General features: G+C 44.4%; 1 protein-coding gene across 1 annotated transcript in view; it reads right to left on the reverse strand.

The window, feature by feature from the left end:
• Positions 1-9,244: 9,244 nt before the first annotated feature.
• The window catches only part of RIMKLA (ribosomal modification protein rimK like family member A), a 35,228-nt gene continuing 16,806 nt past the window's right edge, over positions 9,245-27,666 (reverse strand). Inside the window, exons 3-5 of the mRNA XM_061412303.1 lie at positions 22,080-22,166; positions 16,302-16,505; positions 9,245-12,777 (exon numbers count right to left, since the gene is read on the reverse strand). Of these exons, the coding sequence (XP_061268287.1) occupies positions 12,287-12,777; positions 16,302-16,505; positions 22,080-22,166 (782 nt within the window). The 3' untranslated portion in view covers positions 9,245-12,286. The remainder of the gene's footprint in view (positions 12,778-16,301; positions 16,506-22,079; positions 22,167-27,666) is intronic.

Below are 27,666 nucleotides of genomic sequence, written 5' to 3' on the forward strand. Positions count from 1 at the left end.
TCTCAGTTCTGAAGCTCTATGAAATGTGATTTGTGTGCATGCATAAATGATCAGTTGTGTTTGATTCTTTGCGATCCCATGGGTTGTTGCCCACCAGGTTCCTCTATCCATGGGATTCTCCAGGCAGGAATACTGGAGTGCATACCCAGTTCCTACTCAAAGGGATCTTCCCAACCCAGGGATTGAACCCACGTCTCCTGCATCTCCTGCATTAGCAGGCAGATTCTTTACCACTGCACCACTTGGGAAACTAAAATGTGATTTACTTGACCCAAAAAGGTATACACAGGTTCAAGAGAACCAGGAGTTCTTGGGAAATAAGATTATCTCTTATCTTGCCACCAGATAACCTTCCCTAAGCCTCTTCAATAGAATTTGCAGGTGTGGAGCTGAGGGATCGTTTCTGAAAGGGCTGGATAAATGTTCTCTACTAGCAAGTACATATTGCACTGTTACAAATTATGTCATTTTGTCTACGAACCTTTATGTAACAAAGATTGACATTGAGTAGCTGCTCTGAGTACCCACTCACCAATATTTTATCATTGCACAACTTTAGCACACCACAGTGCTCTGCCACCAGTAGGTCCTACTATAGATGTATGCCATGCAAGTGAGGCTTCTGTATTCACAACTGCTCTATGAGGCATAATATATCTCAGGAACAAAAGGTCACACAGAACACACATCTGGCAAAGTAGGTGCTTCAGAAAAGATAATGAAGCATTACTTGAATGACAAACAATGTCATCATTTTGTTTGCTAGAAAAAGTACATCTTTCCTGATATTCATCAGATGGATGATGATGAGATGGAGATAAATATTTTATTTAATATATATGCGTATACAGACAGTTTCAATAATTAATAAATATTTAAATAAACAGCAGATTTGAAAAGCATGTAAGCAATCTTACTATTGAGATCAGGATACAAAACCTAGATTATATATTATAAATGTTGTCCCTTGCTTGCAAACAAGAAACAATCCTAGAACATCTTCAAGAATAAGGAAGAAAAGTTTTCAACGAGCAAAGACTATTCAGGCCTTGAAAGTCAAATTTTACACAAGAAACAAACACTGGATGTCGGGGCAGGAGAGCAGCCGTGAATGACTGCTGGGGTGTTTCCCTTTCCTCTGGTCTGAACATGTGGTCAGCATTGTGCCCTCACTTGAGGAGGCCTGGAAAAGGAGCAGGTTTGTGGGAGGGAGAGAAGAATGTGAATTCAGACTGGGTCATGGTGAGTTTAAAGATACTTATGAAACACTGAGGGGCGATGAAAAGGCAGGAAACTGGACATGCCATCTGACATTAGGAAGAGAAGCCTGGGTTTGAGAGATCAAGAGCCTCATGTAGATGGTAATTAATACTCTGAAAATGAAGGAGACAACCTAGGGAAGAGAAGAGAAAGAAGGACAAGAGCCTCAGGAAATGCCCTGAAACATAATGTTTAACGGAGAAGAGGCTGACATAATTTCAGATTTATCCAGAGTATTCATTCAAAGGATTCCCATATGTCTTTCACTCAGATTCCCCAGACATTAACATTTTACCATATTTGCCTTATCATTTTATCTCCATAAATACGTTATTTTCTGAATTGTTTGAAAGTGAGTTGCAGACATGATGCTCCTTTATCCCTCAATACTTAATATGGATCTTCTAAACACCAGGACACTCTCTTACATATTCTCATTAGTACAATCATTGGAATTGGGAAATTAATCATTAGTAGGATACTGTCAAAGAATGAAATACAGACTTTAATTCTGATATCACCCATTGTCATAATGATGCTCTTTAGAGCTGTGATCCCCAGCCTTTCTGGCACTAGGGACCATTTTCACGGATAGCAATTTTTCCACAGACAAGAGGGGGTGGAGTGGCTTTGAGATGATTCAAGTGCATTACACATTAATTGTGCACTTTATTTCTATCATTATTATATCAGCTCCACTTCAGACCATCAGGCATTAGATCCCGGAGTTTAGGACCCTTGCTTTAGAGCAAAAGAACATCCCTGAGCAAGCAGTACATCCGGTTGCTGTCTCTTTAGGCCTTTAGATGTGACACAAGGTCCTGCTACTCAAATCTTGTCTGACTTAGAAGGGATTCAGCCAAAATTTCTAACAAATGAAGAAGCCAAGGCCTCTTGGGAGCTCTAAAGAACCGTGATTCACTGAGAGTACCGTAGATTTGAGGCCAGGGGAAGAGCGGTAATCCTTGGGGGAAGCCTGTTCCCTGATTGAGGAAACTCCTGCAGTGAAAAACACAGCTGCAGGGAAAGCAGTGAAACGGGAACCAGCCTGACAGCCAGGTGGGTGTCAGCAGCACAAAGCAGGAACAGTCTCAGGGGATGACAACGGACCATCGGACACCAGGAGGGGAAGTCCCACTGGCTCTTTTCCTTGGGGAGAGGAAATCCCAAGCTAAAACACCAGGGGCAGGTGTCTGCAGCCAGCCTAAAGACCTCTCTGCTAGGGCCTCTTCAGCATGGTTTCTGCCAGAGCCACAGAAGGGATGGTGGGAAAGCAGGTGCCACCCTTCCCGGGGACCTCAGGCCCCATCGAGCACACTGGTCCACAATGCAGTAAATCCAGTTCTTCTGAGACAACTGGGGGAAGTTTCTATGCACTGGGTATTAGACAGAATCAAGGAATTACTGTTAATTTTGTTGTATGTGGTATAGGCATAAGGGAATCTCGCTCTTTTTTAAGTGGAATAGACATTTAAAAATATGTTTTAATTGGAGGATAATTGCTTTACAATACGTGCTGATTTCTGCCATACATCAGCATGAATCAGCCATAGGTATACATGTGTTCCCTCCCTCTTAAATCCCCCTCCCAGGTTCCACCCCGTCCCACCCCTCTAGGTTGTCACAGAGCACTGGTTTGAGCTCCCTGTGACATGTAGCAAATTCCAACTGGCTATTGAGAGAGTAGCATGGAAATATATATGTTACCATATGTAAAATAGATAGCCAGTGGAATAGACTTTAAAAAAATATATTCATTTGGCTGCGTCGGGTCTTAGCTGCTGCACACGAGATCTTCGTTGCATCCTGAGGAAATTTCTGTTGACTCAGCGCGTGGGCTCTCTAGTTGCTGTGCATGGGCTTGGTAGGTGCAGTGAGTGGGCTTAGGGGCCCTGTCCCGTGTCCCCTGCATCGGAAGGAAGATCCTTAACCACTGGACCATCAGGGAAGTGCTGGAAATCTGTCTTAAAAATGAGATGCTTGCTGAAGTATGCAGGGGAGAAAAGATATGGTGCGTGGGAACTGTTTTTAAATGCTTAAGAAAAGAAATAGGTAAAAATAGAAAATTTTGATTATTTAAAACTAGAGGGATTCATTAAACCAGCCTCTCTACTTTTATGTCGTTTGAAGAATTTCATATAAAATAAAAAAGAAGTTCAGGTCATGTTCCCCAGTGTTTGGTTGGAGGACAATGTGGGTGGCACAACAGAGCAGCAGCCTGGCTGCCACAGTGAAGCGTTATCCCTGTGCCTCTCTTCCTAGGCAGTGTGGGCTGGGGCTCCCTGACCCTCACCAGTTGGGGAACAGCCTTCGTTCAAGGTCCTCAGGCCTGGGGCTGCCTGGAGTTAGTTCCTGAAGCTCTGATCATTGTTTCTCCCAGGAAGTCTTTGGAAATGTCATGCAAACAAGTTCTAAAGGCTCTTGCGGTGGGTACCCAGATCCTTCCAGTGCCCTGGGACCCTTCCTGCACCACACAGCCATTCCCAATGGCTTTCAGCTCTCACTTGCTATTTGCATTCATTCTAAAGTCAGTCCAGGAGAGTATGCTGAGCAGGCCCACGACAAGCTCATACCATCTGCATTAGTATTTTCCTCCATCATCTTGACAGTTGAGAGTTGGCAACATTACAATTCAGACAGCACTCTGCGTTTGAAAGGAAAATTACGGTTTTTCAGAATGCAGCTGGCGTGCAAGTGAATAGGACAAAGTTTCTATGAAGCCTTTTCCTCATTTTATGATATGAAAATAGTAAAATGTAGATTCAGCATGTGACTTTTACTGAAAAAGAACCACCAAAAGGGACAGAGATTTGGGGACAAAGGCAAACAAAGCATTCTGTTCCATGGCAATAATTTTAATCAAAATCGAAACCAGCAAAACAGTCATTTAGAAATGATTTCTTCCCTGTGGGAGAAGTTAACATTGTTATTACTGTTCAAACCACTTGGAAACAAGCTCTTTGGGTGACTAGTTAAGATATATTCTTTTTTAAAATATATTTATTTTTATTTATTTGGCTGCATTGGGTCTTAGTTGCAGCCCGCAGGATCTTCATTGCATTGTTCAGGATTTTTCATTGCAGCACATGGAGTCTGGTTGCAGCACATGGCTCAGTAGTTGCGGTGATGCATAGGCTTAGTTGCTCCAAGGCATGTGGGATCTAAGCTTCCTGACAAGGGATCAAAACTCATCCGTCCCCTGCCTTGGAAAGCGGATCCTTAACCTCTGGACCACCAGGGAAATCTGGAGATATATTCTTTGTGGTACATCTTCCGTTTGCTAGTTAGGCAAGAAAAACTACATTCACTTTTCTGGGGGGAACTTAGCTGAAGTATAGCCCACGGGTGAGACAGAGCCTCAAAAACTCCTAAGTTCAAGAGCAAACCAAACAGATTTCTCACGTGTGAAAAAACAGAAAAATAGAACAAGCAGAGAAGCTGTGTTTTCAAGTGTTTTTCTGCAAGTCAGTTCTGCACATTATGACACTGGCTTCTGAGGAATCCATCACACATGCTACCTCCCTGGAACCAAGATGTTTCAATTCTTCAGTATATCAGTTTCTTTCTTGGTTACCCACTGGCACTGGTATGCTGATAAACACCAGTTTTATCTCCCCAGGGGGGAAAACGATATATTGTGTTTACCCATCTCTGTGCGGGCGGATATCCCCACCATGGTTGATTTCAGATTACCAATGTGATGTCACTGAACAGTGCAGTTGGGTATAGATGCTCAGCTGCACACCATTCTGTGGCATTTCCACTATACAAACACAATAGATATCAATAACCTCAGGAGCACAGACAATAGTAAAAGGTAGTAAAATAATTACGCAGTGATGAGTTTTGATTATTTTTTACCTATGTTTTAAATATACTTTAATTGTAGGTTTATATAATATATATTTAATTTGGGCTTCCCTGGTAGCTTAGCTGGTAAAGAATCCACCAGCAATGTGGGAGACCTGGGTTTGATCCCTGGGTTGGGAAAATTCCCTGGAGAAGAGCATTGCAACCCACTCCAGTATTCTTGCCTGGAGAATCCCATGGACAGAGGAGCCTGGCAGGCTTGCATGATGGCTGCCTTTAACAACCAGCTCACAAAATTCCTGAAAAGGTAACAATCCGCTCTCATGGGCTGGTCCAATCTGGTACAGCACACCACAGGTACTCTGGGGACCCCTGGGTAGAACTAAACAAATCAGCCACCTGCCTGGTCCTGCCACCATGAAGACCTTTCTTAGTTCTAGACTAAGAGACCATGCTCTCTCCAGATAGTAGAATCAGTGTTCCTTCTAAACAAGAGATCCTGGGGGTCTGATGGGGGCCAGGCCTAGGGCAGCAGAACTTTAGCTGCTTTACTGGCTAGTTCCATCTGCTCTCAAGGCTGTCATCCCTGCCAAGTCCAGATGGTGCTGTCGGACTCTCAGAGTTCCCTACACAGTTCACCCCCCTCCCCCAGCCTTCTGACTCCCCTCAGCCTCTGTTTGACAGATTTAATTCAAATCCCTGGCATCTCCTCCTTCCATTTGATGCAAAGCCAGTATACCGTATACAGGAAGGGCCAAAGAAGCCAGGTGCTAAATCATCCAAGGTCACGCTGCTTCTCTGCTCTCCAGCCTCCCAGTTGTCTGTGGCAGCCTTTCCTCTAGGATTTTTCTAAGCCAGATACACCCTCTATATCTCACACTAGAGCATCACAGAATCTCAGGGATAGATGGGACCTTTCAGTCATTAAGCCTGAACCACAGCACGCTTGAGCAGCCACCAGCCCTGTGCCCTCCCTCCCCTGCATCTCTTTTCCCAGCTGTAAAGCTGCTGTCTGCCAGCTTTTATCCCTTGGCACTGAGCCATGATCACAAGCGGGAGCTGTTTGTGATTGCTGACAGTGAAGGAAGCAAGAAGAGGAAAACTGCTGAAAGCCAGATCTGTGGTTAAGAGCTTCACATTCAAGACTGTTTATCTACCATATTTACAGGTGACGATGCAAAGGTTAAGCAAGATTAAGTGGCTTTCCTGAGGTCACATAAGCCATAAGTTATCAAGCCAGGATTTGAACCTGGGTAACTCAAACCAGCACCATTTACATCCATCTGTGTTGGCTTCCAAAAAGCATGATGACCCTGACAGCTAAGGGTGATTATGGTGGTTGTCATGCCTGGCTAGGGTAGTGGGAATGATCAGTGTATCACCCTAAGGGACAGCATTTGAGTTCCTCTTGAGGAGGGAGTGATCTTTGTTCAGGAAGATGCCTCTAATAAGCCACCCATGGTTGAAAGTGAAATCTTGAAGGTAGGGGTGTTGGCAGGAATCAAATTTTAAAAAATCAAATAAAAAAAGGAATGACTCTACTGCCATCCATGAAAACATAAATGAATTTGGTTGGTCCCAAGAAGGGCTTCCCAGGTGGCGCTAGTTGTAAAGAACCTTCCTGCCAATGCAGAAGATGTAAGAGATGTGGGTTCTATCCCTGGGTTGGGAAGATTCCCTGGAAGAAGGAATGGCAACCCACTCCAGTATTCTTGCCTGGAGAATCTCATGGACGGGGGAGCCTAATGGGCTACGGTCCATAGCATCACAAAGAGTCGGACACGACTGAAGCGACCTAGAAAGGAGACAGATATTATGTGGGGTGGAAGGTGAGTGGATTCTTCTGTAGGATATCAAGTGAGTGTTTTATGAATGGGGGCTCCATGTCTGCATTGCTGTAAAGGCTCCCATTTCCTCCCACATCACCAAAACACACACAGGAACCCACGCCCATGCTGACTCATTTGAAATTTGGTGTGCGTGGAAGTAGGGGTGAGAACTGAGCACGTCTCAGCTGAGGCAGTGCAGAGATGAGACACCACTGCAGCTTAAATGAGGAAGCAGAAGTCTGGAGTCAGCAGTGACTGCCCAAGATGTAAGTCCCTTAGAAATCACGGAGTTCCAAAGGCCCAGTCAGCAGACTTCTCTGGATCTCAAGGAGCAGGGTGTCCTCAGCTGACACATGGGCTACAGCAGGCAAGAATCTCTCCTAGTGGCTGGTTGTAAGGGGGATGTCTGTGGACCTGTGAGTGGAAGGAAACCTTTGACTTTGCAGCTGGTTGCAACTAACATGTTTATCGATCAGGATTCCCCCTCAGGTATGCCTGATGGGAGAAGCTTGGGGCCTTTATGCCCTTGGCATCCATGGGGGGTGGCACTAAGGCCTCTGGAAATCCAAGACATTCTGCAGTGAGGGAACATGAATCAAACTGGGGCCAAGGAAGCCTTCAGTCAGCTTGGCAGGGGCCTTCTCTCACATCCTACCACTGATGGGGTAAGATGGGGCTATATGCTCTTGGCTGGTCGAAAGCACAGGTGATAAGCCAGCATGCACCTGGAAATCTCATATACACCTCTGCAGCTCTTACCTGAAAGTCACATCCAGGAGCCGAATCCTTCACACCATGTTGATCCAGAGCAGAGGCTCAGCAGAAGGGGGATGGGTACAGGTTGGCTCCAGGATGGCAGAAAATATTGAGTGCCATGGAAGAACAGAGACACCCCTGGCAGTATGCCAAACTAGTGGGGAACCAGACTGCCTGGGTCCCAACCTTGCTGCTGACCAGCTAAGTGAACATGGTCTCTAGGATTCAGATTTCCATCTATGGAATAAGACTGAACTGGTTCCAAAGTCCTGCTCTTCTGTGGCCTCAAATCTGGCTCAGTGGGTGACCTTAGTTTCACCTCCGAGCCCCAGTGAATATGAAATGACAGAGCAAGGCTTCCCAATAAGGTTGGGGTGCCAGCACAAGGTTTGGGACCATGCCACAGGTCAGTGTGGGAACTGCACCTGGAGAAGGAAGTGGAAATGCTTGAAGGGACAAGGTTTTCAAACTCAGCTGTGTGTTGCAGAAGGGCGGGCTGCAGTGTAGCCATAGACTTGGAAAGAAAATGCAATGCAGTTTTAAGAAAGGATTAAGACAACATACTCCTAAACCGGGTGGTCTTCTGGGTGACAACATTTTAAGCCACAGTCTGAGCTGGAGTTTCAGAAGCAGCCATAACCAGCCCCAGGTTTTCTATTAATATTAGGCTACAGCAGCAGGTCTAGGAACGCTAACTGCAGGGACAGTGACAAGAGGGCTGCTGTCAGGGCTCTTGCCAAAACATCAGCATAAACTAACAGCAGAGAGAAGCCTGCTCACCTTCGGGCGCAAAAGAAGTATTAGACCATTTTGCTGACTTTGGACTCATGCTCTGACATGGTTCTGTGATCGCCTGCACGTGGCTTTCTTGGTCATTCACTTCCAGGAGGGTCAGCTCTTACCTGAGTGATTGAAGCTAGCTGCTTCAATCTTCCTCTGATTTACATTAAGAGTGTTCTCAAGACCAGCCTTCATCAGGACTTAAAAAAGGGATGTGTCCCAGTGCACCAGTGGGTTCAGGATGGGGAACGCAGGTATACCTGTGGCGGATTCATTTCGATATTTGGCAAAACTAATACAATATTGTAAAGTTTAAAAATAAAATAAAATTAAAAAAAAAAAAGAAAAAAAAAAAGGGATGTGTCTCTCCTACTTCTGCCAAGGTAGATGGGAATCCATGTATCTCATTTTCTTTACACAGAATAGTTTCTAATCTAACAAGTAGGTTAGATCCCTGCCTCTAATCAACGCATATTCATGATTCTTTCATTCAAACTCACCAAAGAGCCATTTCTTCCTTTTCCCACTAGAATTTCAGATGATCCCAACTTACCACTTCCACCAAAATGTCACAAAACTATTCCAGACCTTTCTCCTTCTCTTTCTTCCTCATCCTCTCCCCTTCTTCCTCATCCCTTCCCCAGTGGTCATGGAATCCCCTTTGAGTTGCAGGCACTGAGTCTGCAATTGTGACACTAATGGCTTATAATCCACTTACATTGTTGACCAGACGCTCAAGACCTAAAGCCCCAAATCCACCTTCGAGGGGGGATACCCATACCCCTCAGCAATCAGACAAACAGCATGAAGACATTTTTCCCAAGTGCAGAATCATATATATTCTGAGTGACTGAGCTATTGGCATTCAAGTTTTGACCAGTTTCAAGATGCTACTACCAGATAATGGGAAAACTGTATACAGACACCGCAATTTATGTTACATAAGGAAGACTGTTAGTTGATATAGCAGTCAAGAGTTTCAGGTTATATACGATACATCCAGAAGGCTGAATACATTACTCCTTTCAGGTCCTAAGACCTCTGAGAAGCTGCATCCATTTTCAGCCCCCCCACCACTGTTTAGTGTGCTAAAGCCAAGAATTTATGGTCTCTTTCCTTAACTCCTCCCAGAGGAGGGGTGATAGGAAACTGTTAAAAACCAGATGCTATAGGCATCTCTCTACCACCACCCATATAATGCAGTCTCATTAATTAACTCACTTCAACCTCAAAGCACACCGCCCTCAAGAGGTAAATAAAATAGGCATATCCCCTATCAGAAGAATGGAAAAATCGAGGTCAGAGTCAACTTGATTGTATAGGGTTATCAGCTGTTGAAGGGGAGAATCAGAATGAGGAGTTGGCTCTGTGCCCCATGTTCCCTCCAGCAGGCCCTGTGGGCAGCTGTGACGAGGTCGACCCAGCCATCTGGCTGAGGCTCACAGGGCCCACAGCCAGAGTGGGAAATCCTGGAGCAAGGCTACGACCCAGCTGTGCCCCAGCTTTCTCTGCTTCTAGACAGGGCTGGGTTCCGAGCAATGATGCCAATGACTACAGATGTCACTGGCAGCTGGAAACAGGCCCCTCTTGACAACTCTGGAAGCATCCTCTAGCTGCTCTGCTCAGGATGGGGCCCACTATCATCCCCTTAGTTAAAATGGAGAGACTGAGCTTACACTAAACTGTGGGAAGGGGTGGATGCAGCTTCCAGAAGGTCGTCACTTGGTTCAAAGGTTTACATAGAAAGCATCTGGCCAATTCCAATGAGAACAGACCTAGAACCATTCTGCTAAACCCACCCTGAGTGGTAAAGATAAGGTACATGTCTTAACCTATACTAAAGGTGAAGGATTATCATTTTTCAACTGTACGGACACATGACTGGAGTCACAGCTCAGTGGCATGCACCTTATTTGACTGTATTTAAACTACTACTGTGCAGGGCGACATCTCCAGTTTTCAGTTGTACAACTGTTACTTAGTGAGATCTGATTTTAGCCACAGTTATTTTCAAAGCCAGTTTCTATTTAAATGTGTTGTGAAAGAAAACGGACTAGTTTGACTTGACACACATTTTACATTACAGAAGAAGTTCAGGAATTCATACACCCAAATGGGTGTTGCTGCCTTCAAACTAGTCACCTTGGGAAGATGTGTGGTTAGTCGAGGGAAGCTGGCCTTACTCAGAACATTTCTAGAACCCTCCTTGGAGCCATCCACCTGTACGCTTCCTTAATGTTGTTGGTGTTTGTCCTTTAAGGGTAGATTTCTTTTTTGAGGAAGGATTTAACAGCCAAAGAGCATTAGAAGATAAGTCTAAGAAAATGACTGATGGAGCCTGGGATAACCTCTGGGGAGGAGTGATGTAAAAAATGAGGTCTGACTATAAGGTGGTGAGGCCTCTTTTCTTGCATGGCTTCAGAGATAATTCCGAACAGGAAGTCTATGTGGTCTTGGCACATGGAACATTGCAGCTCAAGAGTAAGGTCTTCCAAGGAAGTAAGTACGAACAGGGTGACTCTTGAGTGCCTATGTTCTCGTTTATTTGGTTAAAAAGGTAGCCGTGTTCATTTCTGTCATACTTCATAAGAGCAGAAATGGAAAACTCCATCTCTGTGATTTCTCCCAAGGGAAGGGTCATCATCTCTGCTAGAAGAGCTAAAATGGAAAGTACTTGGTGTCATGTCAACATTATCTACTTCCCTTCACCATCCCCCCATAAGATGTGCAATGAGTTATCCTTGATACCTGAGTCTCCCCAGTGTGGAAAAGTGAGTAAAGACAGGTCTCTGGAACCTGGGTAAGACTAGTATGTCAATGGGACTGGAGTGTGTTTCCAATGGCTCTATCTACCCAACAGGCCCACAACACCAACTCGTATGAGAAAGTCTCCTATAGCTAAGTACACAAAGTTTCAGCAGAGGAAGGGGGAATGATTATTTTTCAGTAGCTCTCTAGGATTAAAAACCCACTGGCTTCTGATGTCAAGTGAACAGGAGCCCACTGAAAAGAAGTCCGTGGTGTTCTAGTGCACGCTGAAGGAAGGAAGTGTGTGGCCACTAGCTCACTGAAATGCATTTCCAGCTGAGGCCAAAGGCAGCAAAGGTGCAAGGGGCTGCTGGGGCTGGCGGTAGTTGAAGCAGGGTCTATATACTTGGCAGTTTGTAGAAAGCTCCAGTTACAGAGCAGGATGTCTGCCAACCACTGACGTCAAAGGACGCTCAATCTCACTTTCTACAAAGTGCTTCATTGAAGATGCTAATGAGGAAGCTCCCTTTGAAACACCATATCCTGAGTGTCAGAGAAATATGGTCAAGACGGTGATTGATGGGGAGCAGAGACTGATTCTTTAACAGCACTGGGACTGTGTATTCTCTGAGCATCTCACACACACACACAGGCGCGCGCGCACACACACACACACACTCTTAATGAAGAGCACACAACTGCAGTCACATTCCACCTCTTCTGCACGTGCCTCTGTCGGGTGGTTGCTCTTTTGTACAGTATCTCCAGAAGCAGTTCCAACTTAATGGGCTCCACTGCTAAAAGCCAAAGCACAGCACAGAGTCAGTGCCCCAAGTCAGCCGTAACATCCAAGTGCTCGCGGCAGACATCGGTCTCAAATCAATCAGTTGGGATGTTGTTCTCGGTGAGGGTTTTTATATTAGTGTTTCTAAAAACCACAAAGCTAGGCCATTTGCTTAAATCATCATTAGAAAGAATGCCGAGTGCCCAGATGGGATTTCTAGTTTCTGTGCAAATGAAATCACACTAGTCCAGATTTTATTCGCTCAAAACTACTAGGGAAGCAGTAGGATTTGGTTTCAGTGCTGCCAAAAAGCAGGAATTCACTTAAGTTTTAATTCTGAAGCAATCCTGGTGTTAATGTTGTAGCTGGGGTCAGGCAGCATGGGGGCCGGGGCCCCCGCTGTGCTGGCTGAGGAAGCCCGGATCTCTCCCAGTTCAGGCTCACTCTCGCTGGAGGTAGACCCGCTGTTGATGGCATAGACGCTCTCTGCAACTCCCTGAGCTGAAGCACAGCCATCTGGCTCTTTCTTCTCCCTGGGGCTAGCCAAGCCTGGGAGGACGGCCATCTTCCCAGTCTGCCTGTTGGGCAGCAAGGACATGGTGTAGTCTGCAATGATCCCGCCCACGTCTAAGTTGCATGCCTGGTCGAAGGCTAGGAAGCCCACGTTGGCATTTGCCTCACACACCACGAAGGAGCCATCGTCCATGATGAGAAGATCGATGCCACAGAAGTCCATGCCCAGGATGTTAGACACCTGGATAGCCAGCTGCTTGCCTTGTTCCGTCAGCGGGCACATGACGCCCACGCCACCTGTGGGGAAACCACAGTGATGTGACGGTGACACTGTGGCCGAGCAGGACCCTACGGGGCTTCCCAGAATGGACCCTCACCCATGCTCTCCGCTTGCCTTTTGTCTGTAGAAAAACCTTAGTCAAAGAATAAATTTAATCAGAGAAGTGGGAACATGCAGAAAGAAAGGAAAACAGTCCAGCAAGACAAAATAATAATACTTTAGCCATTAAACAAAGCAAGGACTTTAGCTTTCCCTCAAGGACTATAGATAATATTCTGAGCCATGTCCTTTGAGCTGTTTTGCAAATGCTGAAACCCTCACCAGATTGAAGAAGTTAACTATATGCTATCCACCCCAGCATGTAGACCCCAGACCAGTAGGAACCAGAAGGTTGATGATGCTGAGTCCCCATTATCTCATCACTGATCAATAAGAAGAATGTCCATGAGCTGATCATGCTCAGCTCCCTGAATACTATGAGACTCCTCACTACCCCCTCCAGGCTGGGACACACAGTCCTGTGGGCATTAGCCCACTGTGGCCCCTTTTGCCTGGCAAAGCAATAAAGCTATTTCTTTTGGTGCTGTGCTGTGCTGAGTTGCTCAGTTGTGTCTGACTCTTTGCAACCCTATGGACTATAGCCCACCAGGCTCCTCTGTCCATAGCGTGCTCCAGACAAGAATACTGGAGTGGGTTGCCATGCCCTCCTCCAGGGGATCCTCTCCTGCATTGCAGGAGGATTCTTTACCATCTGACCCACCAGGGAAAGTCCAAGAATACTGGAGTGGGTAGCCTACCCATTTCCCAGGGGAACTTCCTGACCCAGGAATCAAACCAGGGTCTCCTGCATTGCAGGTGGATCTTTACCAACTGAGTTACCTGTAGAATTTCTATTTCTCCCAAAACTCTGTCTCCGAGATTTAATCCGGTCCCAGCGTACAGAGGCCAAATTTTGGCAACAATACCAGACACCAACTGACCTTTCAAAGGTCTCAAATGACCTTTCAAAGGAAGGGGGGTATGCTGGTGAGAGGCAGCGAAATGGGCATTTTTATCACTCACAAAAGGTCTGCATGGAAATCAGGACACTCTTTGAGAGAGTAATATGAAAGCAATACTCTTTTTTAGAGTTTAAAAAAATGTTTATATTCTCTGACCTAGTCATCACACCACGAAGGGAATAACCTTATATAATAGGGAAAAAAGCTTTATGCACAAATATGCTGACGGCACAATTATTCAAAATACTGGAAAATCAAAATACTGGTATACAGTAGTCATTTGATATTTGTTGATGAGTAAATAAAATATCATCTAAGTAGCTCACAGCAGAAGAAAGGAGCATAGTTTACAACCATTACTAAAAATGATGGTGAGTTTGAGATCACATGGGAAAATATTCACACTTAAAAGGTATAAAGGCTGTGCAGCATGACCATGATTATGCAAAAAAAACCCCAAAACCCACTGTCAGAAACAAGACCACCAAAATGTTAACAGTGGTTGTCTCTAGATGGTGGGATTAATTGATAAACATCTTTTTTCATTTGACTCTGCCATATTTCCTAACTTTTCTACATTGAGGATGCATTAGAAGAAACTAGAAGAAACAAAATTAACTTATTGTTTTCTGAGAGAGGCTTGTGAGACAAAAATCCCATACCAAGATAGAATCTACTTACTCGTACTTGTTAAAAAGCTAAGACCTCAGATTTAATTGTCTCCCTTTAGTCTTCCTGCAAAGATAACACTTGGGACTTCCTTCGTGGTCCAGTAGGATAAGAATCCGCCTGCCAATTCAGGGGGCACAGGTTAGATCCCTGGTCCAGGAAGAGCTCACGTGCCTCAGGGCAACTAAACTGAAGCTGGCACTCTAGGGCCCGTCCTCTGCAACAAGAGAAGCCACTGCAGCGAGACGCCTGCGCACTGTGAGGAGGAGGAGCGCCCACTCACCACAACCAGACAAAGCCCGTGCAAAGCAACCGAGACCCAGCAGAGCCACACCAAATAAATCAAGTGGTTAGAAAAAATGACAAAAACGCAACGCTTGCATTCTCATAAACTGATGACTTAAACCTTAACTCTGCCTCTCCACCACTTACTACATTGTATGAGGAAAAGGTTTTAAGCAGCTTTAAAACAGTTCATCAAAAAAAAAAGCGCAATATGGATAAATTACAAAGCTGTGTATTTTCCAGTTAAAGAATGAATTCTGTGAAAGACAAACTGATAATACATAAGGTTTGACACTGCGGCAAGACACAGGAGTGTCATGAACACTAAATGAGATAATGTACTAGGTACAGTGTCAACCTCAGCCTAGCACTTGCTTCTTTCACAGCACTTCAGTCACTGTATCTTACGATGACCTGTTCGTACGTCTTCTTCTTTACTGGACTATAAACTTCCTGAGGGCAAGGACTCTCATTAATCCTTACGCTATCAGCAACTACCCTGGAGCCCACTCTGGGAGACCGCTCAACCACACTCCAGCTGAAGGACTGGATTCGTGTTTCGGCCTCTTCATTAGTCACCAGACTTGATACACTCATCTGGTGATTTGGAAAATAACAACTAGGTATTTTTTCACAATACCAACAAATTCCACTCATGACAATAGTTGACAATAGCTTTCTGTAATGAACATAAGAATCTCCATGCCCTTGGGACCATCTCCATTCACCACAAGAGAACACAAGCCTTATCAAAAGGTTAATGGGATGGGGTTATGCATTTGACCCAAACAAACTGCAGCTTTCTAATAACATCAAATACAGAAGAAAAACACAATTAAAGAAAAAAAAAAGAAATACAATGTCAATTATCAATGCAAGGTAAAAGCATATGCTCTGTATCCTGCCATTACCTTGGTTTACTTCTCACTTTCTTTTTTTTGTTTTTGGCCATACCACACTGCTCGAGGGAGTCCCAGACCAGGGATTGAACTCATGCCCTCAGCAGTGAAAGTGCAGAGTCTGAGCCACTGGAACCCCAAGGAGTACCCCCACCGCCTTAGTTTTAGACTTTCCTTACTTCTGGCCTGAGCTGTTGTCGCAGTTTCCAAACTCAGCTCCCCTGCCTCCCTCCTATGCTTTCAATCCATCCTCTTTCCAGACGTCAGTTTTTCTCAAACACCAGCCCTCCTGTCACTCCCTTGTATAATGGGGACTACCAGGTCTTAACGCCTATGACATAGGGTTCACATCACAGTGTCCTGACATTTCCTGGTTTGACCTCCGTCACAGCCCGTATACCCACCTGTCCCCCACCTGGACTGCTTCCTGCTAAGGGAAAAGGCTTGCTTCTAATTCCTCTCTGTGATCCTGGCACCTCGCAGAGGGTCTGACCAGATAGGAGGGATCAAGACACCTGGACTGGGTGCAAACATCCTGAGATGGTGAAGGACAGGGAAGCCTGGCACGCTGCAGTCCACGGGGTCACAGACAGGTGGACTGAGCAACTGAACAACAAAAACATCCTGATGAAAAGCCCCAGTGGCTTCCCCCTGACCAAAGTCCCACTCTGAGCTTCAGTGCCTCACCGAGAGAGCAGTTGCTCTGCATCCGTCCATCTGTGGAGCAGCGAAGCATGGAGCCTATCACCTGGCCGCCAACCACCACCACCCGGATATCTTTTCCGTGGGACTCCTTCACGTACTTCTGGAACAGGTAGGGCACGTCGTGGCGGATCAGGTGGCAGATGTCTGAGAGGTGGTGTTTATCTCTTGCAAGAAAAACACCTTTTCCTTTAAGAAGAAAGACAAACAGCAAAAAAAGGAGTTAGACACGCCTCTGAGCACGGTCCTTGCCATCCCACCTCCCGGTCCAGAGTCAACCATTCTTTCCCAACCTGCCTCACTCTGGCCCCTTCAACTTCTCTGAGTTGACTCTTGTGTCTTCTTAAATGGCCATCAAATTTTATTTTCCCTGGGTTTTACTCACCTCCCTCTCTGTTCACAATGTTTTTTTTTTTTTCCCAAAATGAAATCAAAATGTATCCCAGAAACACACAGAAGAGGCCAAAATAAAATCTTAAGAATCTAGTTAATTCGGTTCCAAAACTGGAGGATGCTGATCTGTCAGAGTCCATGCCTCACTCACTTTTGTTTAAATCCCCCAAACTTACTGTGTCAATCAATGTTTATGGAACATAATTAACTGAACATACTTTAGAGAAATTCCCAGTTGAGATGGAGAGAGACCATGAAAGATAACGACACAGCCTGATATGGCATTAGGAGAGGTCAGTGCTGAATACTATGGGAGTTCAAGAAGTAGCCACTGCCAGATGTCCTGAACTTTCAAACATAAGAAATGTATTATTTGGCTATATCCATTTCATTCTAAAAGGAATGACCCATACTTCTACTGATGTCTGGGGAAAGCATTCCTACTTGATTCCAAATTCTTTATTTTCTGCCTGAATCACTTACGCTTTTGAATTGCTTGACATCTGCCTTTTCATTTGCACATTAGCTAACAGATCTGAGCAGGGGGGCCTGAAGGGTTTCCCCTACAAATCTGACATGAACATACTATACCCTGAACCTTGTTAGCAAATATGGAACAAAGAGATGGTCTTCCTAAGATTTGTTACTACCTTAGAAAGAGTGGGACATTTCTGAAGTCTCAAAAAAAAAAAAAAAAAAAAAAGAGGGATGGGTATCAGTCCCCAGTGGCGAATAAGATCAAGAAGTAACCTCCAAAACACGGCGTGGTCATTGGACATTTGGCACCAGGAGATCTGGCGTCTGGCAGCAGATGGCTGGGATTCAGTGATAGGAGGATTTTCAGCAGAAATGAGGGCTAAAAACAGGTTCCTTGGTTCCTGGCACAGAGCTTCCAATATGGGGCTTAGTCTGCAGTTAATTAAGGAGCTACAGTTTTAAAGCAAGGAGGGAAAAAACTAGGGTGGTGTGGGGGAAGAGTACTAAGGTTATTTAATCATCTACTGTGCGCCAAATACTTGATTTTTTAAAATTATATCTTTCATATTTCATGCTAGCTCTGTGAAGGCATTAGGACAAGTATAGCTATTTTTGTTTGACAGAAAAGGAACATTAGGCCCCACAAGATTAGTAACTTTCTGAAGGGCACATCTTGCATGAGTCCATCGCCTTCTTGAGATTTATTTCCATATACCAGAGCCTAACAGCTGCTGCAACTTTGCTCACTCCCTATCCACTGTCGCTCAGATGCTGCGTGTTACAACCAACCTGAAAATGAAATTAAGAACACCATTCCGCTTACAATAGTATCAAAAGGAATACATTTAGCCAAACAGGTTCAAGACTTATTCACAGAAAAGTACAAAACATTTTTGAAAGTAATTAAAGACTGAAATAAGTGGAAAGACATTCCATGTTCAAAAAACGGAAGACAATATTGTTAAGATGGAAATACTCCTCAAATTGGCCTACAGATTCAATGTAATCCCCACCAAAACTCCAGCTTCCTTTTACTTCAGAAATTGATATACTGGTCCTAAAATTTATATGTAAATTTATGGGACGGGTTTGGTTGGACTCCGGGAGTTGGTGATGGACAGGGAGGCCTGGTGTGCTGCGGTTCATGGGGTCGCAAAGAGCCAGACATGACTGCGTGACTGAACTGAACTGAATAGCCAACACAATCTTGAAAAAGAAGGACAAAGTTGGAGGACTTGAACTTCCCAATTTCAAAATTTTCTACTGGGGGCTCAGATGGTAAAAGAATAGGCCTGCAATGCGGGAGATCCGGGTTCGATCCCTGGGTCGGGAAGATCTCCTTGAGAAGGGAATGGCAACCCACTCCAGTATGGCAACCCACTCCATGCCTGGAGAATCTCATGGACAGAGGAGCCTGCTGGGCTACATACCTTCCACAAGGTCACAGAGAGTCAGACATGACTGTGTGACTGATACATACATGCACACACAACAGTGTGGCATAAGGATAGACATATAGATCAATGAGACAGAACTGAGAACCCAGAATAAACCCCCCATACAGATGGTCAGTTTTGGATTTTTGACAAGAGTTCCAAGAGCATTCAGTGGGGAATCAACAGTCTCTTCAACAATAATACCCAGAAAACTGGATATTCACAGGCAAATGAATGAAATTTGACTCCATCACACCATATACAAAAATTAATTCAAAATGGATCAAACACTCCAAATGTAAGGGCTAAAACTGTAAAACTCTTAGAAAGAAAAATAGGTGTAAATCTGTATGACCTTGGATTAGGCAAGCACAAAATGACATCAAAAGCACAAGTAATCAAAAGAAAAAATTGGACTTCATCAAAATCAAAACCTTTTGTACATCAAAGGATGCTATCAAAAAAAAAGCAAAAAGACAACCTACAGAGTAGGAAGAAATCATGCTCAAATTATGTATCTGGTAAGAGTGTAGTAACCGCAATACAGCAAGAGCTCTAAAAAATGTAATACAAAGATCAGTAAACCAACTGAAAATGGGCAAAGAATTTGAAAAGTCATCTCTCCAAAGAAGATATACAAATGGGCAATAACATGAAAAGATGTTCAACATTAGTCATTAGGGAAATACAAATCAAAATTATAGTACAATCCCATAAACACCCACTAGGATGGCTATAATAAAAACAAATTAGACATTTAAAAGTTGCTGAGAGAGTAAATCTTAGACATTTTTACAATAAGGAAAAAAATTCTGTACCTATGACGGATATTAACTTACTGTGATCACTTTGCAATATATACAAATATTGAATCACTATGATGTACACCTGAAACTAATATAATGTTTCACATCAATCATACCTCAATTAAAAAAAGATTTTAAAAATTTAAAAATAAATCTGTAAAACAGACCTATACATTACTAATGCTTGGCAAACATGCATTTTTGTTCTTTTTGCTTTGTGACTTGTTTTTATTGTGGAGGTATGGTGACCATTTAACATCACTTGCCTAGGCCAATTAATATACCTAATATAAAAGTTTTACTTAGTATGTGGTGAAAGTAGAACTCTCATACATTGCTGGTAGGGATATAAAATGGCATAACTGTTGTGGAACACCACTGTAGGGAAGCATTGGTGGTTTCCCTAATGTTAAACACAGAGTGGCCATATGACCCCGCAATTCCCTTCTTAGGTGTATATATACACCCAAGAGAAATGAAAACATATATTCACACATATGTGCACCAATGTTCACATCAGCATTATTCATAATAGCCACAAAGCAGAACAACCCAAATGCCCATCAATGGATAACAGATAAACAAAATGTGGCATATCCATATAAAATATTACTGAGTCATAAAAAGGGATAAAAACCTGATCCATTCTCCAGCATGGATGATCCTCACAAACATTACACTAAAAGAAACCAGACACAAAAGGCCACATATTGTACAGTTCCATTGATAGGAAACATCCAAGAGGCAAATCCATAGAAACATAAAGTAGATTAGTGTTGCAAGGGACCAGGGGAGGGACCACTGGGATTGATCTTTGACAAGTACAGGGTTTCTTCTGGAGGTGATGAAAATATTGTGGAATTAGATAGTGGGGGCTACCCTGGTGGCTCAGACAGTAAAGAATCTGCCTGCAATGCAGAGGACCTGGGTTCGAGCTCTTGGTCAGGAAGATCCCCTGGAAAAGGAACTGGCTACCTGCTCTACTATTCTTGTCTGGAGAATTCCATGGACAGAGGAGGAGCCTGGCAGTCTACAGTCCATGGGGTTGCAAAGAATCGGGCATGACTGAGTGACTACATTTATTTACACAATGGTTGTACAGAAGAGTAAAAATACTAAAATCCTCATAATTGTACAACATAAAATGGTATGTTTTTTGTTTTATGAATTATCTCTTAATTTTTAAAACATCTATAAGTACTACATCTGCTATTTAGTTTACTTATCATCTGTCTTACCTTTCTACAATGTGAGCTCCTTGAGGGTAGGAAGTTTTGTTCTGCTCCTTTCTGTATCCCCCTAGCACTTTGTGGGCACTCAATAAATATCAGCTGAATTTTATTTCACGTATATTTCACCACAATAAAAAAACAAGTTGAGACACTGCATTTTTGCACTGCAGTATATCTGAACAGTATTCAGAGCCCCACCTCACCATCCCAACTCATTTCTCTTACTCCTAAACTCCTTTCCCAGGTTGCTCTGCCCACGCCGGCTTCTGCATGCTGCTTACCCAGTTCAAATTCCAGATTCCAAATGAAGTCTCCTTTCCTTCCACTGAAGCCTTCCCTGCCTCAGGGCAGAGCGGGCCCCTCCCTCCATGAGGCTGAACCAGGCGCTAGGGCCTGCATGGCACAGTGGTCATCTCCTGCAATGCAACGTCTCTACCCTCTACACAGCGAAGACCAAGAGCAGGCTGGGTGTCAGGTTCATGGGAACTGCTCATTCCATGTCCACCCAGGGTACCTCCTGTCACTCCAGATGCCCTGAGCAGTACAGGATGCCATCTGGGTATCATCAGAAGGTACCCGCTCACATACCACAGGGGAGGGGAACTACTTCTGGCTGCACACATCCTCTTCAACTACTGTGTCCTGAGCACTGTAGGAGGTCCTGAGGACAGAGATGGGCAGGACCAAGTTCCCACCTCTGAGCAGCTGCAGTAGGAAAGGGGAAAAGGCACAGAAATCTATACCTGTAGTAAAGCGTAGTACTATGCTGGAGGCAAGGATGAAGTGCTTCGGCAACACGAAGGGAAGAGTGATCAACTTTGGAAGAGAGGGAAAGAGACCAGGGTTGTGGAGGGAGAAGAAATGACGTGAAGCTGGCTTTAACACCCAGGCAGAAGCTCACTAGAGCACAGAGGAAGGCAGCATCCCCAGAAAAGGGAAGAGAACAGATTTTTTAAGAGAGCAGGAGACAGTCTAGGCTAGAATGGATTGTGGAGTGTTCAGGTAGCCAGAGAAGGCTGCCAAGGTATGTGGACACCCTCCAAGGTGAGGAATAGGAACTGTGTCTAACAGGCAACACAAGCTCTTTGGAAGGTTTTTCAGCAAAGGGGTGACAAGAAGAGATCTATGTTCCAGAGAAACTGTTTCCCACAAAGACGAGCGGATGCACTGGCAGTGGAGTTCAGGAAACCAGTCAGAACCAAGTCAGGAGTCTACTGCGAGAGTCTAGGGAAGGGCCGGGAAGGGTGTGGACAAAGCTAGAACAGTGGGAACAGCGAGAAGGGGACAGAGCTAAGGCCTACACCACAAGCTCCGCCAGGGGGAGCTCCGTCTCTCTGAGCAGCGCTTCTGCAGCGCGGGGGCGAGGGTCTCGTCCGCAGAGCTGCCGCCCAACCAGAAGCCGGGGCAGAGGGCACTGACCCCGGTGTCCGCGCGTGCTCTTCACCACCACGGGGTAGCCCAGCGGCTCGGCTTCATCGATCATTTTCGAAAAGTCTTCATGTCCACCTGCCAAGAAAAGCGGAAGTCAGGGAAGGTGAGGCTGTTGGTGGGGGGCGGGGGTGGGGGGCGGTCTGTGGGAATTCTTTAGAGGCCTTAATTCTCTGATTAAGGCAATTTGAACCCATTCCGTCCGACAGACTATGTATTTGTACCTGTCATCCAAAAGGTGGGAGCAGAGAGAGAAGGTAAGTGGCATTATCAGGGGCTTCTACCTGGCAGAGGCTTCACGTGCTCCAGTCCATGTCATCCTCATGACAAGCCCATGGGCAGGGCAGGGATTTTTTTCCCTTATCATGGCTGGGGTAGGCAGACCTCTAAGGAGGCCCCCGAGATTCCTACCTGCTGGTGTACATGCCCTGGATAATCCCCCTCCTAAGTGTAGGAGGGGCCTGTGACTATGCTGGGACAGCATTCCTGTGATCAGGCTAATAATCAGTTGACTCGAATTAACTAAAGGGAGATATTCTTGGTGGGCCCTGTCCTAATCAGGTGAGCCCTGTAAAAGAAGGTGAAGCAGCAGAGAAACTCTCCTGCTGGCCTTGGGGGAGTGAACTGCCATGCTGGAGAGAAGTCCATGTGACAGGGCCAGGCGGGCAGCCTCTAGGAGCTGAGAATGGCCCTAAATTAACAACCAGCAGAAAGAGAGGACCTCAGTCCTACAACTACAAGGAACTAAATGCCAACCAGTGAGCCTGGAAAATCCCAGACCTCAGATGAGATCCCAGCCCAGCTGCACCTTGATTTCAGCCTAGTGAGACCTGAGTATAGAACCCGGCTATGCCATAGCTAGACTTCAGACCTTCCAAAACTGTGAGTTGGTAAATGGGTGTTGTCTAAGCTGCTGAGTTTTCAGTAGATTGTTGTACAGAGGTAGAAAACCATTATCCAAAGAAACCAAGTCTGGGATTTGTCTCATCCAAGGTTAAGGCATGACTGAATTGGCTCCACTATACTCCTTTAAGCCTTCATTTAAAAACTGTGAATATATATATTAAAAAAAAAAAACTGTGAATATTAATATGTATTAAAATCCTTCTAAATTGTTTTATAAGCTTCCTTGATTTCCTACACTTTGCATCTTTGTTGTTGTTGTTTAGTTGCTAACTTGTGTCTGACTCTTTTGTGACCCCATGGACTGTAGCCCACCAGGCTCCTCTGTCCATGGGATTTCCCAGGCAAGAGTACTGGAGTGGGTTGCCATGTCCTTCTCCAGGGGATCTTCCCTACCCAGGGATCAAACCCACGTCTCTGCATTACAGGCAGATTCTTCACCACTGAGCCACCAGGGAAACCCCTTTGTATCTTTAGGGGACCATTATTCTTCCTACCACAGGTGTTACAGTTCATCAAATTTTTTGCAAAACAAAATACTCTGAAATACTAATAAGACCTGTCACAAAAGTGCTAATGATTTTTAAAAATGAAAAGCAGCATACAGAGGCAATGCAGATAAAACAGGGGCATCATCACATGAAAACATTTTATAAAAGAGAACTCCTAGCTTCCTGATACCCACTGATAAAGGTAACTCCTCTCTAACGATCTTTTTGTCCTTCCCTAGAATACAATGCAAGGAAGGCCCTTTATTTATTTATTTATGGCTGATGGTATGTGGACTCTTAGTTCCCCAACCAGGCACTGCACCTGCACCCCTTGCATTGGAAGTATGGAGTCTTAATCACTGGAGTGCCAGCCAAGTCCCAAGAGGGGTTTTTCTTATCTGAGGCCATTCCTGTACCTGGGCCTCAGACCCCTTTCCCTCTCACCTCCTCAGGGATTTTGCAATATTAAGTGTCCTCCCTCTGCTGTATCTTCAACCTCTCAGTTCAGAATGGCAGCAGTATTTTAAACACGCTCAGTCGTCTCCCATCTTAAACAAATAAAACCCATTCCTTGACCCTGAATCATCCCTTAGTTACAACCTTGAACACAGTAGGGAAAACCGCCAGACCATTCAGGTAAGACCTAAATCAAATCCCTTACGATTATACAGTGGAAGTGAGAAATAGATTTAAGGGACCAGATCTGATAGACAGAATGCCTGATGAACTATGGACGGAGGTTCGTGACATTGTACAGGAGACAGGGATCAAGACCATCCCCAAGAAAAAGAAATGCAAAAAAGCAAAATGGCTGTCTGAGGAGGCCTTACAAATAGCTGTGAAAAGAAGAGAAGCAAAAAGCAAAGAAGAAAAGGAAAGATATACCCATTTGAATGCAGAGTTCCAAACAACAGCATGGAGAGATAAGAAAGCCTTCCTCAGCGATCAGTGCAAAGAAATAGAGGAAAACAATAGAATGGGAAAGACTAGAGATCTCTTCGAGGAAATTAGAGATACCAAGGGAACATTTCATGCAAAGATGGGCTCAATAAAGGACAGAAATGGTATGGACCTAACAGAAGCAGAAGATATTAAGAAGAGATGGCAAGAATACACAGAAGAACTGTACAAAAAAGATCTTCATGACCCAGATAATCATGATGGTGTGATCACTCACCTAGAGCCAGACATCCTGAAATGCGAAGTCAAGTGGGCCTTAGAAAGCATCACTACAAACAAAGCTAGTGGAGGTGATGGAATTCCAGTTGAGCTATTTCAAATTCTGAAAGATGATGCTGTGAAAGTGCTGTACTCAATATGCCAGCAAATTTGGAAAACTCAGAAACTCAGCAGTGGCCACAGGACTGGAAAAGGTCAGTTTTCATTCCAATCCCAAAGAAAGGCAATGCCAAAGAATGCTCAAACTACCGCACAATTGCACTCATCTCATACGCTAGTAACATAATGCTCAAAATTCTCCAAGCCAGGCTTCAGCAATATGTGAACCGTGAGCAAGCTGGTTTTAGAAAAGGCAGAGGAACCAGAGATCAAATTGCCAACATTTTCTGGATCATCAAAAAAGCAAGAGAGTTCCAGAAAAACATCTATTTCTGCTTTATTGACTATGCCAAAGCCTTTGACTGTGTGGATCACAATGAACTGTGGAAAATTCTGAAAGAGATGGGAATACCAGACCACCTGACCTGCCTCTTGAGAAATCTGTATGCAGGTCAGGAAGCAACAGTTATAACTGGACTTGGAACAACAGACTGGTTCCAAATAGGAAAAGGCTGTATATTTTTACCCTGCTTATTTAATTTATATGCAGAGTATATAATGAGAAACACTGGGCTGGATGAAGCACAAACTGAATCAAGATTGTGGGAGAAATATCAATAACTTCAGATATGCAGATGACACCACCCTTATGGCAGAAAGTGAAGAAGAACGAAAGAGCCTCTTGATGAAAGTGAAAGTGGAGAGTGAAACAGTTGGCTTAAAGCTCAACATTCAGAAAACTTAAGATCATGCCCTGCAGTCTCATCACTTCATGGCAAGTAGATGGGAAAACAGTGAGAGATTTTATTTTGGGGGGCTCCAAAATCACTGCAGATGGTGTCTGAAGCCATGAAATTGAAAGACACTTACTCCTTGGCAGTAAAGTTATAACCAGCCTAGACAACACATTAAAAAGCAGAGACATTACTTTGGCAACAAAGGTCCGTCTAGTCAAGGCTATGGTTTTTCTAGTGGTCATGTTTGGATGTGAGAGTTGGACTATAAATAAAGCTGAGTGCTGAAGAACTGATGCTTTTGAACTGTGGTGTTGGAGAAGACTCTTGAGAGTCCCTTGGACTGCAAGGAGATCCAACCAGTCCATTCTGAAGGAGATCAGCCCTGGGATTTCTTTGGAAGGAATGATGTTGAAGCTGAAACTCCAATTTTGACCACCTGATGCGAACAGCTGACTCATTTGAAAAGATCCTGATGCTGGGAAAGATTGAAGGTGGGAGGGGAAGGGGATGACAGAGGATGGGATGGTTGGATGGCATCACCAACTCAATGAACGTGAGTTTGAGTAAACTCCGGGAGTTGGTGATAGACAGGGAGGCCTGGCGTGCTGCAGTCCATGGGGTCGCAAAGAGTCAGACACTGTTGAGTTACTGAACTGAACTGATCCCTCTGATCAAACTATCAAAGGGCTTCCATTTCCTCACACCCCACTCACTTCCTCATCCCCGACAGGTTGGTTTTTCTTTCCAATGCTAAAGTGAAGCTGTAGTCATTGAACGCCCTGTGCTACATCCAACACACATCTCTGTGCTTATGTCATGTGTCTTTTTAGAATCAAGCACGACTTTTCATTATACACTCTCTGTGGCATGTTCTTCCCATTGGCGTCTGTCGCCTTTCTTCTTTCTCTTCTCACCTTTCCAGTTGCTCTCACTTGGCTTCTTGCATAAGTTCTTCTTCCTTTTCCTATTCCCTAAAGGATTCTCTCCCAAACTCTCTTTTATTAATTATTATTTTATTATGATAAAATAGACATAACAAAATTTACCATTGAACCATTTCATGCAGCTCAGGCCTCTCTTCATTCTGCATATTCTCCACTCTTGTGATTTCACTGAACGTAATGGAAGTTTCCACATCAACTTCCGTAGTCGACACCTCTCTCAGGAGCTCCAGATTCATTTATCTGGTGCCTACTGAATACTTTTCCTCACTTACTGTAGACACCTCATATAGAATGTGTCCTAAACCCAAATAATCTCTCCCAATAACGCCTTGCCCTACCCACCCGTCTGTTTCTCTTCTTCCCTGGAACACTCATTGAGTGTTTGCTTTCTCATCTGGTGGCCCAAACCAGACACCAGAGTCACTCTTGATTCCTCTCCACTGTGCTAACACCCAAACAATCATCATGTCCTCATATTTGTCTCCTTAAATCTTGAATCTGTTCACTTCATTCCTACTCTAACCACCTTATAGTTTCGGCCATCATTGCTCAGCTGCATCATTTATAAAGCCTACCACTGTACACGGCCTCCCTAATAGCTCAGTTGGCAAAGAATCCGCCTGCAATGCAGGAGACCTTGGTTTGATTCCTGGGTCAGGAAGATCCCCTGGAGAAGGGAAAGGCTACCCACTCCAGTATTCTGGCTTGGAGAATTCCATGGACTATATGGGGTCGCAAAGAGTCAGACACAGCTGAGTGACTTTCACTTTCACCACTATATATCCTTTCTCTCCTTTACCTCTGGTCTAATTCCTTCTCTGCAGTGTAGCCAAACTGACATTCTGACCTCTCATCAGGCCATTTCCTTGCTTAAAGCCCTCCAATAACTTCCTGTTAGTCTCAGGATTACCCCAACCTCTTTCATATACTGTAGATGGCAACTTCTTATCTTTCTAGCTATATATCTCAACTCTAGTTCCCTGATATTCTACAAATTACTCAAAATAACACCAATCGGTCATGTTCTCGCTTACCTTTAGATCTTTCTATATTCTGCTTGCTTCTTAGACTGCTCCCTTACCCACCTTGCTTTAGCTCAATAATGTCAGCTTTATCTCTTTTGGGAAGTCTTCAATATCCTAAACTAAATTAGGAGCTCTCCTATAAACCCATACCATCTTGCACTAACTCTTATCCTGGCACTTACTACACTGCCCTGAAACTG

The sequence above is a fragment of the Bos javanicus genome, chromosome 3 (genome assembly GCF_032452875.1).
Source record: "Bos javanicus breed banteng chromosome 3, ARS-OSU_banteng_1.0, whole genome shotgun sequence".
Taxonomy (NCBI): Eukaryota; Metazoa; Chordata; class Mammalia; order Artiodactyla; family Bovidae; genus Bos; species Bos javanicus.